The sequence below is a fragment of the Hemicordylus capensis genome, chromosome 2, assembly GCF_027244095.1.
Source record: "Hemicordylus capensis ecotype Gifberg chromosome 2, rHemCap1.1.pri, whole genome shotgun sequence".
Taxonomy (NCBI): Eukaryota; Metazoa; Chordata; class Lepidosauria; order Squamata; family Cordylidae; genus Hemicordylus; species Hemicordylus capensis.
The window spans coordinates 301,771,411-301,788,986 of record NC_069658.1 but is presented as its reverse complement, the minus strand read 5'-3'; the positions used below and the strand labels follow the sequence as shown (position 1 = coordinate 301,788,986).

Here is a 17,576-nt window from a genome sequence, read left to right as displayed (position 1 = left end):
AGACACAAAGAAATCTTATGTAGATTTAACTAAAGGTTTATTCAAAAACAACTCCATTTTCTCCTCCTCCTTTCCCTCCCTTTTCATTTTTTGACTCCCCCCCCCAAAAGGATCCCCACTGGGACAAACTTCTCAACAACAAAACATACTAGATTACTAGATAGAATACACCTCTCTCAGGCAGAGGCATAACGGGGGGAAACAGCGCCCAGGGCAAGCTCTGCCCCTGAAATTGCGCCCCCCGCCCCCCCCCACACATACCTGCACCCCCCTGGGCTGGCCGGAGTGAGCACGGCGGTGGCGGGCGGCGGCAGATCGCGCGGCGGTGGGCGGCGGGCAGCGGCGGGAATGAGCGTGTCGGTGGCAGGCGGCGGCGGATCGCCCAATGTGGCAGTGGCGGGCGGCGGCGGATCGCCGAGTGCGGCGGTGGCGGGCGGCGGCAGATCGCCCAGTGCGGCAGAGCGATGCCAAGGCCTGCCGCCTGGCCCGGCATTGCTTCCCAACTGCGAGGCGCTTCTGCGCAGTTCATTCTATGAATGTTCATTCTATGAACTGCGCAGGCGCGCCTGTGCAGTTGGGAAGCAATGCCGGGCCAGGCGGCAGGCCTCGGCGTCGCTCTACTGCACTGGGCGATCCACTGCCGCCCGCCACCGCCGCACTGGGCGATCCGCTGCCGCCTGCCACCACCGTACTGGGTGATCTGCTGCCGCCTGCCACCACCACACTGGGCGATCCGCCGCCGCCCGCCACCAACACGCTCACTCCCGCCGCTGCCCGCCACCGCGACGCGCGATCCAGGGGGGGTCAGGGGGCATGCCACTTTTTGGTGCCCCCCCCACGTGACCCACCAGAGTGGCGCCCAGGGCACATGCCCTGCCTGCCCCCCCCTCGTTACGCCCCTGCTCTCAGGTTACAATCCTATGCATATATTATTAAGGAGGTTTTCTGCAAGACTAAGTAATTGTGCTTCCTGCTGCTGCTCTTCCAAATTTAGCACCCAAAACTGTGCAGAAACAATCCAAGACATTTCCGTGCCTGAGGCAAAAAATCTGAACAGCACTACTCCAAGTGATAAAACACAATGAACAAAGTAATTGACAATTTGCTGTCCACTCTCGCAGTCACAGGAGTGCCTACCATCACGGGGAGGGCTCTGCCCTCTTCAGACAAATCCCATTGTAACCATAAGCTGTGGGGCATGCACATGAGTGATGTGGCGGGGGCGGGACTTCCTCTCCCTTTTCCCCACTGTACATGGCTACAATGAGGTGAAATTATAACCTCTGAAATTGCCGATGGTTGTTATAATGAGGAAAGTGTGCACATAAAAATTTCCCTTTGGGGACAGGGATCCATCTTAATTAATTAATTAATTCCCCCCCCCTCTCTCTCTGTAAACCACTTTGGAAACTTTTGTTGAAAAACGGTATATAAATCTTTGCCGTATTCATAATTGGAAAACTTTGCTCTTCTAAGGGCTGGTTTGGATGATACTTCTACTGACCCAAGCACATGCAAGAAGGATATATACATGGGGAGGATGTGTGTGCTCACAGCACATAGACATCTGTATCATGTGAAGTGGGGTCAGTTGGAGAAGTATCATCCAGATTGGCCCTTATGATAATAGAGCCTTTGGAGTCAGGCAGTATATAAACTAAACTAAAACTAAAACACAAGGATCTGCATGTGGGGTTTTTGTTACTGAACTGGGAATCACATGCCTATTGTCAAACAGGATGCAGCCATTGGCAGTGCTGATCCCCAGTTTGGGAGGGCATAGAAAACCACCAAGGCGCCTCTTCCCCTCTCAAAAAGTGAAGAGCACAACAAGCCTTCAGTATTTGGGAGACTGTGCATTAAGAGCCTTATCTGGCACATCAGTTTTTGGACTCGGGTAGATCCCCCTTCATTGGTTTGCTTTTCTCCATTACAGAACTTATTATGTATATATCACATACAAATGAAGTATTTTTAATTCTAGCCAAATTATTCAGCATTTAGACAAAATATAACCATGTGTTTCTAGCACAGGCTTCTCATAATGGATGAATAGATGGGTGAACTCACTTTGTCTCATATAAATGGTGGTTGCTATTGTGTTTTAAATATACATTGATTTTTACAGACATCTGCGCACATGTATTTATGTGCATAGATACATAAAGCAAATATAATGATTAATTCAATATAAAAGAGCAATGAGACATAAACCTACAGGAAGAAGAACTTACCTACACATTTAAATGATAGAAAGTTAATCGTATAAAACTAGCCAAGAGAAAATACATCTTGCACTATTTTCTGCAGATAAGCAAACCAAGGGTTTTCTTGGTTTTCTAAACACAGAAACAAAAATTTTCTAAATACAGACAGAATAGCAAGCAATTAACATTGTTTTCTAAAATGCACACCCTGCCATAATAAGCACAAGTCATATAGGGGAAGTGCACCATATATGCTACAATGCTTAGCAATATCCTCACCTGTGGTGTCCAACCTCCCATTATGTACAGCCTGTTTTTCACTGTTACCACAGCATGACAGGCTAATGGCACTGGAAGAGGAGCCGTGGTTCTCCAGTTATCTTGCTCCATGGAGTACTTTTCCACACAGTTTGTGATGCGGTATTGGTTTTTCAGTTTCATTTGACCTCCTATGACATATAAGTCATTATGGATTGTGCCTAGAGCATATTGCTCACGAAACTGGACAGTACACAGACTTTGCCAAAAGTGATTTCCCCGGCTTTTGAACCTGTAAGAAAGCCTAATATTAGAATTGCCATAGATCATGGATGAATTCTTATAAATTTGTGTCTAATTTCTTTCCTCGTGTGTCATTTTATTTTTCAACAATGTAAAAATGGGCCAAAAGGGACATCAATTTTCAACAAACAGCAGACATGAGCAAACATTTGTCTTGAGTTGATTACATACATAACAGCTTTTGGCTTGCATGCCCGAAGTATATAAGCACACATCCTTGTGTGTGTTATATTTATACTGAGATTCAATATGAAAGGAAGTCTGACATTAACAAAAGTTAGGATAGGAAGTTGATAGCCTTCCTTTTTTAAAGCCCTTTCAAACATAATTGGGAGCCAACCTATAGCTACTATATCTCCCTTGCATTCTGTCTACTGGTGCTAAATTACACTTCCTCACCCCATAGTCCTACAGTTTTTTACCAGCACTTATCTTCTTTTAAAGAGGCAAACATGGAGTGAGTGGTATAAACATTCTTACAGCGCAGTCCTAAAAAGGGTTACTTTCTAATGGAATTCATATCCAAACAATTTTGCTCACAAGCTAAACAAGTTTGTTGAGCTTGGCTGAAGACTGAATAAAGTAGTTACAGTGCTACTTTATTCAGTAGTTATAATGCTATTGAGAAAGCTGAATACATAATACTGAACAGTTAAGCTTTGCAGTGCCCGTGACTAAATAGGGATAAAATAATCAAAGAGCTAGACAATGTGGTAGCCTATAGAATGCTTTGTGGTACATAGAGGGCACTCTAGCCCTGCCCATTATGTTAGCAATGATATGAATGGGCTAACAAATCCAGATTTAGGCCCCAACTGGAAGAAACTCCAGACTGTTACATATGCTTATGGGTAGGCAACCTTTGGCACTCTCTAGCTGTGGTTGAACTACAACTCCCATCACCCCCATCCACAATAAATTGCCTGGGGATGAATTCAGGGAAGAATTCATGGGGGACTGCCATAGAGCAATATGACTTGGTAATAAAAACGTAACCTGCCGGTTCCCATCACATCAGTGAAAGATAAGCAGCAGCAGCAGTAGTATCATTACTTAATAAGCTGGCATTGGTGAGGTGGTTATTAATTATAACTGTTGTTTCCTAAAAAATTATCTGGTGTGGCATTGAATTGGATACAGAGAGTTGCAGTTGTCCAAGGTCCATGACATTTAATCTCTTTTTCACCAGCATTACTACAAAACAATTGATCTGGGGGTAAAAGCCAAATAATTATGCGATCTGTTTGCCAACCTTTTAAATTAGGAAGAAAATTATAAGATTCAAGGAAGAGTTTTAGGCCCCATTGCATTAAATAATGACTGAAAAGGGATAGCTTTTACAGAGTTACTGCTATATACATATTGCAGTTTGAAAGGTTAGAGGGAGGCTGAGCTGTATTTAGTTTATTAAGGTGAGAGGATACAAACCTATAAATTTCAATATTCCTGGTCTTTTGTCTAGACATTTTGGCAGCACTTGCCTCACCCGCCACAATGATATCATTGTTCTCATTAACCACACCGGTGCATACGCATCCCAGACCTTCTCCATATTTTGGAGAGGAAATGAAGTAAGTCTTTTGTGTTGCAGGAGCATAACAGAAGCTGGCATCGGCATAGTTACCATGTCTTGATCTGACACCCTGGGAGTTATTGCCGATGCACAACAGAAGAGTCGTGGTCTCCATACCATAGCGGAGGCTGAGAGCAGGCTTGTTGGATTTCTTGATCATTTCTAATGCTTTCTCGATCATTTCACTGCACTGGGAATTACTCAGGAGCACCGTGTTCCGTTTTCGAGCTTCTACCAGGAACGAAGGGCTTACAAGTGCTAGCCTTACTTGCTTTAGGAGCTCCATTAGATGACCTGCACGTGGTTTCCTGCTGTGGTTAACCCATCTGAGGACTAAGTCCAAAATGCTCTCCTCCCTGGAGACATTAAGATCATCTGATCTGATCAGACTTAGCAACTGCTGTGCTTCAATCTCTAATATTTCTTCATGCAGGCTCACCTCTGCAAAGTGCTGATACAAAAATTTCCCAGCTTGATCAGACAACTCTTCTGCCCCAATGTGCTTTGCAAAGTAATAGATCCCCACACAGTTGGAAGCATCCATGTGGTCCATCATGTACTTCTGACACATGCTAGAAACATCTTCCATCTGCATGAAGTATGCAGTGATGGCCACACTCTGCACGTTGCAGTTAGTGAGGTAGAGTTCAGCAGTGTACATGTAGTGGAGCAGTATGGACACACTTTCTGCTGACATGTCATGTAGTGCCACTTCTTTCTGTGTGCATTCAATCAAGCCGCAGGTAAACATTGCTTTGAAATAGGGGCTGAAAGCAGCCAGCATAAGTTTGTGGCAAGGGAACTTTTCACCTTCAGCCACCAAGACTACATCAATCATTTCCATTAACTCTTTCATACTTTTGATTTGATCCAGTAAATTAAAGCTATGCCGCAGCTTTATTTTTCCCTCAGACGTGTAATCCATTGTAACGCTTTTGTATTGCTATTTTAAAATCTCCTGGGCTTGCTTCAGTTTTGAAAGGACTGTTTGCATGTCTGATTACTGATTACTTTCAATGATATGCCTTCATCATGATGTTTCTGGAAGGGAGGCAAGAAGAAGCATATAATGTTTTATACTTACAAATCTGACAATCAAATTTTACTGTTAGAGTCTAAAGACAGTAAATATTTTGAAAGCCTGAGTTATACATCTTTTATATATACTAAGGAGCACATACAGCATGTTCATTTTCCAGTTGAGCAAAAAATTGTGTTTTCTACCCTAGATTTTGATAACTGAATTAAATATACAGGTCGGGAATCCTTCCGCACTCCCGAAATCCGGAAAGCTCCAAAATCCAGACACCACGCTGGGGGGGGGGGAGGGGAGAGAATGCTTGTAGCTTCAACCTCCTCCAGTTTGCAAGAGCAATCGCTTATGGCCCCTAAACTTGCTGTTGTTGATTCCTCAGCTCATTAGCGATCCTTTTAGCTCTTCCCCTCAGGCTTTACTATCTGCCTTTTGTTTACCTTCCTCTTAAGCTTTGCTCCCAGCAGAGGGGAAGGAAAGGAAAGGGGGGGGGGGAGATGAAAGAAGGTGTTTGTTTTTTTAAAGGTATATATACACAAGAGTTTAGAAGATAATAGGGGCACACAGGAAACAGATGAGTAAATATCTAGCAGAATGAATACAAAAAAACAGGAATAGATGAGAAGAGAAAGAGAGAAATGTTGTCTAGGCTTCAGCAACTGAGAAGAGCCCTCCTTCGGGGCAGAGCCAAGCCAGTTTTGTGAATGAGATCGCACTGCCACTCACACGCTTCTCAAGCCAGTCCGAAAGAGGGGAAGGAGGGCTATAGTATAGTATATTAAATAAACCCTTTAAAAAAAACAACCAGTAACCTTTCATGCCCAAGATATCTCATTTATGAAAATATTCCAAAATCTGGTAAAATCCGAAATCTGGAACACCTCTGGTCCCAAGCAGTCCGGATAAAGGATTCTCGACCTATATCTTAATTTTACATCTGGAATTGATGTATTTTCAATATTTCAGTTGATTGTATTTATTAATATAAAGATTCTGATTTCAAAAAAATACACTAATGCACAGGTTCTCAGACTGTGGGAAAGCTCTCAGACCTCATGGGAGGTTGCAAACAACCTTAAAAGAATTTGGGCATCAGGAGGGAGCTGTCAGGAGGCAAGGGCATGTCTCTGAGGCATGGGGAAACTTGTCTCCCAAGATAAAAATATCTTCTGGCCTCTTGGCCAAAGAAGTACTGCTCCTGTGTCTGCCTCCTGTATCAAAATGTTTGAGAACTCATGCCCTAATCTTAACGTGAATGTTAACCGTTCATGGGGATGTTGAGTGAGTCCCAATATAAAAATCTGGAGTCTTTTGGAATCAAAAGACAAACTCTGCAGCCTTCATGTAATCTAAATTCATATTAGGTTTAGTAGAGCATCCACTAACCTACCTTTATGTCCAAGCCCGCTTAAAAACAAACCGATTTTTTCCTACTTAGCTTCCAAATCCACTGGACATTATGGCAAAAGAACGACAGGAAAAAAGACACCTTGAAAAAAACATTAACTGATGCTGCAACTTTACTTAGACATCTTGTATTTAATATGAATTGTCTTAATGTAAAATCTCAGTTAATTGATCTTTGTTGATTCTAAAGCCCAGGGGAATCAAGCCACAAGCTATATCTCCATTGTATGCACAGATAAAGACCTTTTGTTTGTGGATAGATAAACACCTGTCAAAACCTTAACATCAGATCTTTCCACAAGAATGTACTTCCCTCTAGTTTTGCTGTCTTTTGCAGTAATGAAAGAAGGTAGGGTTGCTATTTGCCCACAACCCCCCCCCCCCCGCCACCCGCCCAACAGTTTCTGGATACAAATTGCCAAAGAGCTATTAATACATGAAAATAAGCCTCCCACTGAGATAACATTTTGTTAATATTTTGCATCAGACATCTTTAATTGAGGGAGCTTCCTAGATAGAGCAGAGAGCTCAACAGCAAATGGAAAAAAGAAGGAAGAGTGCGAGAGGCAAGGAAATAAAAGATTTTTAAGAACATAAAAACAGCCCTGCTGGATCAGGCATAAGGCCTATCTAGTCCAGCACCCTGTTTCACACAGTGGCCCACCAGATGCCTCTGGGGAGCCCACAGGCAAGAGGTATATGCATGCCATCTCTCCTGCTGTTGCTCCCCTGCAACTGGTATTGAGAGGCATCGTGCCATGGGGCTGGAGGTGGCACCCAGCCACCAGAATAGTAGGGATGTGCACGGAACCACGGAGCTGCGGTCCAGCACAGGGGTTGGGGGAGGGTGTACTTACCCGTCCCACCACTTTTCCCCCATCAGTGCACATATTTTAGTAAGCATTTGGGGTGGCAGGGTACCTCCCGCCTACAACCCCACCCTCCTACCTACCTCCACTGTGAAAACTGTCCATTTATTCCTATCCTCTGTTTCCTGTCCTTCAACTAGTTACCAATTCACACATGTACTTGTCCCCTTATCCCATGACTGCTAAGTTTACTCAAGAGTCTTTGGTAGGGAACTTTATCAAAAGCGTTTTGGAAGTCCAAGTATACTATGTCAACTAGATCAACTTTATCCACATGCCTGTTGACACTCTCAAAGAATCCCAAAAGCTTAGTGAGGCAAGACCTGCCCTTGTAGAAGCCGTGCTGGTTCTTCTTCAGCAAGTCCTTTTGTTCTATATGTTTAACAGTTTTGTCCTTAAGTATGCTTTCCATCAATTTAACCGGCACCGAAGTTAAGCTGCTGAGCAGTGTGTAATTTCCCAGATCCCCCCTGGAGGCTTTACAGACAGGGCTTCTACCCAAATCTCCTTCAGAGGAGAGTGTGTGCATTCACACACCAGCCAAACTTATCCCAAAGTCCCTTCGAGATCCTTGGACCCACTCCACACACAAATTGGGCTTTGTCTTGAGAATTCTAGCTTATCTCGGTGTATTTCCAGGTTTTTAAAATGCTGTTTTTAAGCTACTTTTTCTGAAAATGCCAGAGCAAATAGGGAGAGGCACTGACTTAGAATCATTAGCATGATAAGAGGGATACTCTCTTTAGAAATGCAGATGTAGCTCTTTAGTAATCTCCCCCCCCCCCATTGGCTAGAAGGAAAACATGGAGGCATGTGATGTGAACTTGCAAAAACAAAAACTGAGAGCAGAGGGGAGGGGCTGCTTTCCTCAATGCTGCGAGTGTGATTCGAAGTGGCTTCGTTCAACCTTTACCCCTTTTTGAAAATTGGAGTTACATTGGCTACTTTCCAGTCCTCTGGTACAGAGCCTGATTGTAGGGACAAGTTACATATTTTTGCTAGAAGATCAGCAATTCACATTTGAGTTCCTTCAGAATTCTTGGGTGGATGCCATCTGGCCCTGGCGGTTTGTTAATTTTTAGTTTTTCGAGACAGTTTAGAACATCTTCCCTTGTCACCTCATATTGGCCCAGTTCTTCAACATCTAAACCTGAAGAGCTCAATTCTGGAGAGGATATATGGTCAGTATCCTCCACCATGAAGACAGATGCAAAGAGCTCATTCAGCTCTCTGCAATTTCTTTATCCTCCTTAATAATCCCTTTCACACCCTCATTATCTAAGGGTCCAACTGCCTCCCTGGCAGGTTTCCTACTTCTGATATATTTAAAGAAGTTTTTGTTATTCCCCTTGACACTTCTAGCTATATGCTCCTCAGATTCTCCTTTTGCATCCCTTATTGTCTCCTTGCATTTCATTTTCTCTTCATTTGGGCAGGACTTCCAATTTCAAAAGAAGTCTTCTTCCCTTCTATAGCTTCCCTGACTATGCTTGTTAGTGATGCTGGTGTCTTCCTGAACTTAGTGGTATGTTTCCTCCTTCTTGGTAAACATTCCAACTGAGCTACTAATATTGTGGTTTTAAATAAGTTCCATGCTTTCTGGAGTGATTTGACCCTCCTGACTTTCCCTTTCAAGTTCCTTTTTACCAGTCCCCTCATTTTTGCAAAGTTTCCACTTCTGAAGTTCAGCACATCTGTGTTGGACTTCCTTGACAATTCTCCACTTGCAAATATGCTGAATTGGATCACACTATGGTCACTGCTATCCAATGGTTCTGCAACTATGACATCTCTTACCAGGTCCTGGGCACCACTCAGGATTAAGCCCAAGGTCGCCTTTTCTCTGGTTGGTTCCACAACTAACTGTTCTAAGGCACAGTCATTTAGCATGTCTAGAAATTTGGCCTCTCTTTCATTACCTTAATGTGAATTTACCCAGTCTATGTGTGAGTAGTTGAAGACATTCATTATTACTGCCTTGTCTCTCTTTGATGCCTCTCTTGTATGCTTCTCCAAGTCTAGGTTACTCTCAGCATTTTGATCCGGAGGGTGATAGCACATCCCTATTAACACCTTTCCTTTTAGTCCTTGTAATGTTACCCATAATGATTGTGTGGAGGACTGTAGTCCACCTAGGTTTTTCAGCTTATTGGAATTTATCCCTTCTTTGATATATAGTGCTACTCCTCCCCCAATCCTCCCCTCCCTGTCCTTCTGTAGAGTTTATATCCAGGAATAACCATGTCCCTCTGGTTTTCACTCTTCCACCAGGTTTCTGTTACACCCATTATATCTATGTTTTCATTAGTAACCAAGCACTCCAGCTCACCCATCTTCACTCGGAGGCTTCTGGCATTGGTATATAGACACCTATACACCAAGTCCCCCACCTGGTTTTATTTTACTTATTTATTACATTCATAGACCACCTCATCCAAAGGCTCTGGGAGCACAACAAGTATCCCCCTTGCCATCATTTTCTTCTTCATCTTACTCTTATGGGCTAATAATAGCACACCCCATAAATAGATATTAATTGTGAGGCTAGAATGAGTGTGAAGCCATAGTATTTTATTCTTGGACAGTAAGGTTAGCATGGAGGACATTGGCTGCACTATTAAAGATGTGTGATCCAATTTCTGGGTAAAGTAAAACAAACAAACAAAGTCTGATTTGCCCCATGATGCTTTTGGTAATATGCAATCTAATACTATGCATATTTACTTGCAATTGTCCCACTGTGTTCAATGGGACTGACTCCCAAGTACATGTGCCTAGTATTGCAACCATGAGATATTAGTGTGGTTCTTCCTATGTGATCCCACCCCCTCCATGTGATTTTTATATTCATACATAAGGAGGAGCAGCAGATAAAGAAAGTTACTATGACTGAAAGAACATACTGGGAAAGGAATATGGTATATACTTTAGAATGGGGAGAGAAATCTGGGAATTGACCTTGTGAAAAAAAGTGTTTGCCCTCTTGGGTTCTCTCCCTGAGATTTAACTGTTGGACCCTCAGTTCTTCTTCAACTAAAACTACTGGATATTTATAACAGCAGTCCAAAGCAGATCTTTTACAACAACTATTTATTGCCCTGTACTTACTGGAAAAGCGCAGTGCATAGGCTGGTGCAGGGGTGGGGGGGGGGAGAGAAAGAAAAACAAGCACAACTCCCCTGAAGACCTATTTAGTTTGTAGTCCATTTGGGTCTAAGACTGTTCAGATCCCTGAGGAAATCATACTGGTCTGATCACTTACATGGACTTCTGCTGCAAAATGGAGACTGTTTTCCATTTTGCAGCTCTCTTACATGGGTTCAGTTCAAAATTACTGGCCCAGCATATGTCGAGAAAGAGAGGCCGTGCCAAGAGAGCACCTGTTGAGACATCCTCCATGAATGTACTGATACCCTCCTGGCTTGTCCCTTGTTCATCCAAATGGTCCCTAAACATGTAATTAAGAGACATGCTGGGAGGGCACTGGGATATCCATGGAGGACATTCCAATGGGCATGCTCTCAGTGCAGTCTTTCTTTTCTAACAGGGGCTGGGCTAGTATAGTTTGAACCAGTCTCAATTTTTTCTTATTCTAAGGACTTCTGGGTTGGAGGCAGTACATGACAAAAACCCTGAAACTTTGGATCAGATCACGAGACGGAGACCCTAGACCTAAACCAGAAGGTCTCATCCATCAAGGAACTGATGAAATTGGAAAGCTGATGGGAGCAGATTGTAGCTGATGTATAACAGAAGGGTTGCCATCACAGTATCAGCTCTTCCAAGCAAATGTAGAAGAACACCAAATACAATTCTGCACCTTTTTACAAATATTATGTGCTCCTATTAGTGTTGCCAACACTCCAGGATTGACCTAGGTCAAGAAATTGGCATACATTTCCAGATGAATGTTGGAAAGCAATACTGGAGATCTGAATGCTTGATATTGGAGGTGGAGGTGGGGAGACTGGAGAAGAAAAGGGGGGGGGACAGGACTCCAGGATGGGTGCCCCTTCAGTGTAGGGGTATTCCACAGCTCTTACACTCATCTTATAAATAAGACAAATTTTCAGACAGTCCGTACAAAATTCCAAAAACAGTAATACAGTCTCAGTTAAATGTACAAAAACTGGTCTCAGCTAAGAAGCGGAGGATGTGATTGTTAAAATTCAGTCCAGAATAAGTTAAGCCACATTATTGGCTAAGTCTGTGTGAGCAAAAGCCAGCTCAAAAGCAGAGTTAATATGGGTTTATAAATAGGTTGCATATTCTTGGAGAGTAAATGTCCCACATTTCTGCCCTCCTGCCAGTAGGGACATTTATGAGTCTGTGTTGCCTTCTGCTCAAGAATTCAATAGATTCCCTTCTGGCTTCCCTGTTGCTGGAGGCCTGCTCTCTGGGATTAAACGGAGAACAGAACAAGTAAAAGAGAATGGCAGTAAGGAAAGGTAGGGTTGGAATTAGGCTAGCATAAATATTCATAGGTAAGCTGAGAAGTTGGGTTTTTTTAAAGCACCTGACATGTATATGTAAAATTCTCTCTCTCTCTCTCTCTCTCTCTCTGTAATATTGCATTGCACAATATTGCACTGTGCTGCAACTCAAGGCGTGATATAGCCCCTCCATCCTGTTTCCATGGCAAATTGATGAAATAAGGCACAGCGTATTGGGAGGGACATTCTAATGAACAAAATAATATAATATAAAAATGATATTCTGTCAGGTGGTTTAGTAGATTAGAATTTTAGAACCAGTAAAGAAGAATGAGGCATCTTGCAATGGCAAGATTTGAGTCCTTTCTGTTAACTTATTATTATGTATAGCTCATGTTGTCCACAAGTACAGTTATGCCCATGTTAGGTTGCATGCAGGCACCGCAGTACACTTCCTATTTGTATACTGCACTAGTGGGCATCTGTACCCAGGTTTGCTTTTAAAATGAACACAGACAGCTGAACACAGATACAACATAATGCCCAAACAGACTCTAACAGTCATTGACAAAAACAGGTATGAGTGTGTGCAGACAACCAAATGCAGGTGCAACATTCTTCTCTGTCTCAAAAGGACTCACTATCTAAAAAGAAAACATTAAAAAAGAGACACCAGCAACAGCTCCTGGAGAGATGCTACACTGGGGCTGAAAAGGAACAGTTGCACCCTGCCCACCCACCCCCACCCCCACAAAACATAAGAGAGCCAACACTTTGAAAGGTATCTTTTTGCCCCATTAATTTAAGGTATTTATTCTTACTCTACCCCAAGTGTATTTCTTACAGAATAGCTGTGACTTAAACACACTCAGAAACATGTGCTATCTGGATAGATGGGATGGGATGGTGGTGGAAAGGAAGCTAGTGCACATGTGCCCAAACAAATGAAACTTTCTAAAAGGTATCTCCAAAGAAGCAACAAATCTGGGTAGTGATTTATCAGGGCCAAGTACTGTATCAGAAAATGTAGGGATTGTCTCTGATAACTAGGGACAGTTGATGTGTACGATTCTGCTGTTCAACCCACATTGAGAAGATATGCTGTGGAATACAAAATTGTAGATTCTACTTCTGTTTTACACAGGTGATTTGTTCCCTGTGTGCATGGTGTAGTCAAAGCAGAAAAAGAATGCTTGGCTAAATGCAAAATGGTTGTAAGAATTCACTCTAAGATTGGATTTGTTTTTACTCAATCCAGATAATTTCCATAACTGTGAGATATAATAATGCATTGTACAAGTCCTTAATTGTTTTACTTTCTCTCTCCCTGCTAACTCCTTGCTCAGTTGGGATACCATCATTTTCTTAATACACTTTTGCTAAGTCTCACCAGGTTTACAAAACCTGGGTTTAGTGTACTGAATATAAGCACTGGAAATAGCATTCAGCATTTTAATACACCAGAGAGAGAAAAGAAGGCTACAGTCTCCTTTTTTATTGCTTTTATTGGTTGCTCTTTGTATTCTGACAATGTTAATTTTGTTTTCTTTCTAGTGATTCTGTTTTAGTAATTATTAGGGTAGTTAACACAGCATGCTCTCACATTCTTTAACAAAACGCTAGCAGTTGTGCTTTGACAACATTCTGTACATCTGCACTCTAGAAACGCTGTTTGGAAATACTCATACCACTATGCAGAAATATCAAAAATATTTTAAGTAAAGGTAACACCAAAATCTCCTTTGGTGGCTGAGGCTAAGTAACTTTACAGGGACATGCAATCTGAAGGGTGAGCGGAACAAATGGCCCACGTCTGGCTATATGCAGAGTCATTTGCATTGTCCCTTCATCAAGGGGAAACATGTTTATTATGGAACAATCCTGAAACCAGTTGTCAATGAGCCAATTCAGATGATACTTTGTCCATCAGCCCTAGCACATGCAATATGGATATGTGTGTGCCATGAATATGTATGCCTTTCCCCTCCTTCTGTACCAGGATGTCTTCCCCTAATTGAGGCGAGGGGTGCTGTCCAAACCGCTTCTCTATGTGCACTACGACTACTAATTTAACTCCCCACCCTATGTGATTAAGGAAAGACACCCCAGCAGGCCAGAAAGGGGAAAGGACATGTGTGCTCCAGACATAGACTCATCCATAACGTGTGTTCTAGGGCTGGCAGACAAACTAACATCCAGACCAGCCCAATGCCATATATGAAAAGAGTATGAATTACTTCTGTGTTTAATCTTTCTGTCTACGAGAGAAGGATAGGGAACTCCTACTAACATCTTTTCTGGCCACTTACTCCTATGCTACAGAATCTTCTTCATACAAAGAGGGCAAGAAAATATTAGGGATGTCCATAAATTGATGTTTTTGAAAACAAATCACCCCTGATTTGTTTTGCATCCAAATCTACCCCCTCCAAATCACCCTAGATTTGATTTGTATTTGCTTTGATTTGATTCAGATTTGGACCGATCTGGACCACTGAACTTGGGGCCCCATGGGTGCCACCTACCACCCAAATTTCAAGGCAGTGGGACACTTGGTTGATTTTTAATGATTTTTTTAAAAGTTTTTACTTATTTTGAACATTTCCACCACAGAAAACAATGGGGATTTGAAGTTGCCATATCATAACCCTAACACAGACCCCCAGATTTCATTTTTTTTAAAGCTTAGCCCTTGTAGAAGTGGAGTTATGGAGCAAAATGTGCAGTAATTATTTTTGGAGTTTTGAATTATTTGGTGTATAATAACTTTTCCTCATAATGAATCCCTCTGAGGATTCAATGCACACCTTAATTTCTTCTGTTCATTTTGACTATCATTGGACAGTGCCAACTGTCAACTGCCATGTGTCAACTACACACACACACACTGGGGTACTCAGTTTATTTTTTAGGTATTTTTGAATGTTTAGATTCGTTGGTGTCTTCATTACACACCTTCATTTCTTCTGTCCATTTTGACCCCACTGCTTTGCAGATGGGGGTGGGGAACTAGTGGCATTCCATGTTCCAAGTACCCTACAATGGCAGTTGACAGTTGGCACTGTCGAAAAGACAGTTAAAATGAATAGAAGAAATGAAGGCGTGTAATGAATCCTCATAGGGATTCATTGAGAGAAAGTTATTATACACCAAAGAATCCAAACACTTGAAAAATAGTGACCACACATTTGCTCCATAGCTCTACTTCTACAAGGGTTAGAGCTTAGCTTAGCTTAGCTTAGCTTAGCTTAGCTTAGCTTAGCTTAGAAGAAGAAGAAGAAGAAGAAGAAGAAGAAGAAGAAGAAGAAGAAGAAGAAAGCTGCAGAGGCGTAACTATGGGGGGGCAGGGGGGGGCACGTGCCCCGGGCGCCATCTTTTCTGGTCACATGGGGGGCGCCGCCATGACCAAATTTTTAAATTTTTTTTAAAATTTTTGTTAATACAAATGTTTCCTGCTCAGTGCAGCAGTGATGCAGCAGTCAAGGGAGCGCATCGGTGCCCCCTTCCCCACGAGCGGTCCCTTCCGCACCGCCTGCACCCCCCCATTGCTTTGCTGGCGCCTGGCGGCCAGTCAGTGGCCTGGCTTGGTGGCGGCGGCGGGCGCTTGTGAGGAAAAACCTAAGGGGGGGCGTGGTGGGGGGGCGCCATTTCAGTGCTTGCCCCGGGCGCCATTTCCCCTAGTTACGCCTCTGGAAAGCTGGGAATCTAGGGGAATTAATAGGAGGGATCCAAATCTTGAGCTGATTCGAATTGAATCAGGCGCAATTCAATTTGTACCTGAATCTAGCCAATGGACAACAGGGGTAATTTGTTTTGTCTCCAAATCACCCGAATCAGCTAGATTCGGGTACAAATCGATTTGTACCCGAATCAATTTGCACATCCCTTCCGGTAGGTTTTGGAGATCAGGTAATTTTTAAAGCTAAAGTGTCAGGCAGAGCAATGGGCGGCAGCCTCTAAGTGGCTCAGGGCTCAAAGCCAGGACTGGGAGAGTCAGGCAGACAACCCAAAACCAGAGGGCAAAAAATGAAAGAGTCAGCGTCACACTAGGTGTTGGAAATGGGCCAGCTTACTGGACAAAAAGGCACCTTTTTAATGTGGTGATACTCTTTATTTAGCAGGGGGAGAGTAACTGGCCCTATCCACCCCCAGCACAGTACCTCCAGTGACTGTTGCTGGTGTCTATCTCATGTTTCTTTTTAGATTGTGAGCCCTTTGGGGACAGGGATCCATCTTATTTATTGTTTCTCTATGTAAAATGCATTAGAATTTTTTGTTGAAAAATGGTATATAAATATTTGTTGTTGCTGATTACATAAGGTGGGGCTTAGTCAGAACCTGAAGGTTCAAAAGCCTGCTGTAGTGTACCAGGCTGCCACCAGGGGCAGCAACATGCAAAGCCTCAGCCCATGACACAAAACAATAGAAGAGTAAGATTCAGAACATTATTCTAGCAGGTCGCCAGTCAGAGGCGCCAAACTATACTTTAGATAACATGAATTAGTTAGGACTGTTTTTCTTTGCCTGACTGGGGTGCACACCTATGATTAAACATCATTCCGATCAGTGTTCTCTCTAATTTTGTTCATCTGTGTGCAGAATAAGTTTTGTTCTGGGTGGCAGTATCAAGGCAGTGTGTGTGCATGTGCATTCAGAATGGGGCTTTCCCCAACCTGAGCGGGATCTAAAATTAACTGAGCAGACATCCAAATACTTGTGAGCGGGCGCACTTACACATGCCTTAGAGGGAACACTGATTCAGATCTGAAGGAAGCTTTTTGGTTCTTTATAAAGAAAACAGCACCATGGAAGAGACTTTTCATCTACTGTGAAACATTGGGTATGTTTTTGGCCATTGGAGTCTTCAGGATTTGATTAACCTTCAAAGATTTTGAGTGATCTGACACACTGAAGTGAGTTTATTGGCAGGAACCAGATCAGAGGAGCTGATACAGAGTTTTATTGATCTAATCTTAGAGAAGAATGAACTTTTCTCACACTGTCCTGATGATAAAGCTCAAGTGTAAACCATTCAGTGGACTAAAGTCTAAATGAAGATTCAACCTAAATTTCCTTCTTCGTTATTCATGAAGGCTTCAAGTGTCAAAGGGCATTTGATCAGCTCCTGACTTTATATAGATCTGCCTATAATTTTGAAATCAGTAGTAAAGTGCACTGATTTACAGTAATATTTACTGTGGTAGCAAACACCAGTGTAAGGATAATCTCACATATAATTAAAAAGCATATTAAAGATTTTCACTTTTTCATACTGTTGTTCCCAGTTTTCAAAGAGTGATTGTTTTTGAGCAGCTTTTGTTTCCATTAATTACTGTTTTAATTTACCTACTTCCCTAGACTAAACAAACAAACAAACAAACAAATAAAAATAATAGCAACATTGGATCCAATACACTGTCATTTTCTTATGACCATTATATATGTTTGTTTAACAGTCAAACATGTGGCGAATATTAGCATTTACCAGTAAAC

General features: G+C 42.5%; 1 protein-coding gene across 5 annotated transcripts in view; it reads right to left on the bottom strand.

Moving 5' to 3' along the window:
- KBTBD12 (kelch repeat and BTB domain containing 12) overlaps positions 1-17,576 on the bottom strand; it is a 70,995-nt gene that overhangs the window by 50,223 nt on the left and 3,196 nt on the right. For all 5 annotated transcript variants that reach the window (XM_053287882.1, XM_053287881.1, XM_053287880.1 and 2 more), the window contains exons 2-3: positions 4,197-5,382; positions 2,487-2,757 (exon numbers count right to left, since the gene is read on the bottom strand). In XM_053287882.1, the coding sequence (XP_053143857.1) occupies positions 2,487-2,757; positions 4,197-5,266 (1,341 nt within the window). In that variant the 5' untranslated portion in view covers positions 5,267-5,382. The remainder of the gene's footprint in view (positions 1-2,486; positions 2,758-4,196; positions 5,383-17,576) is intronic.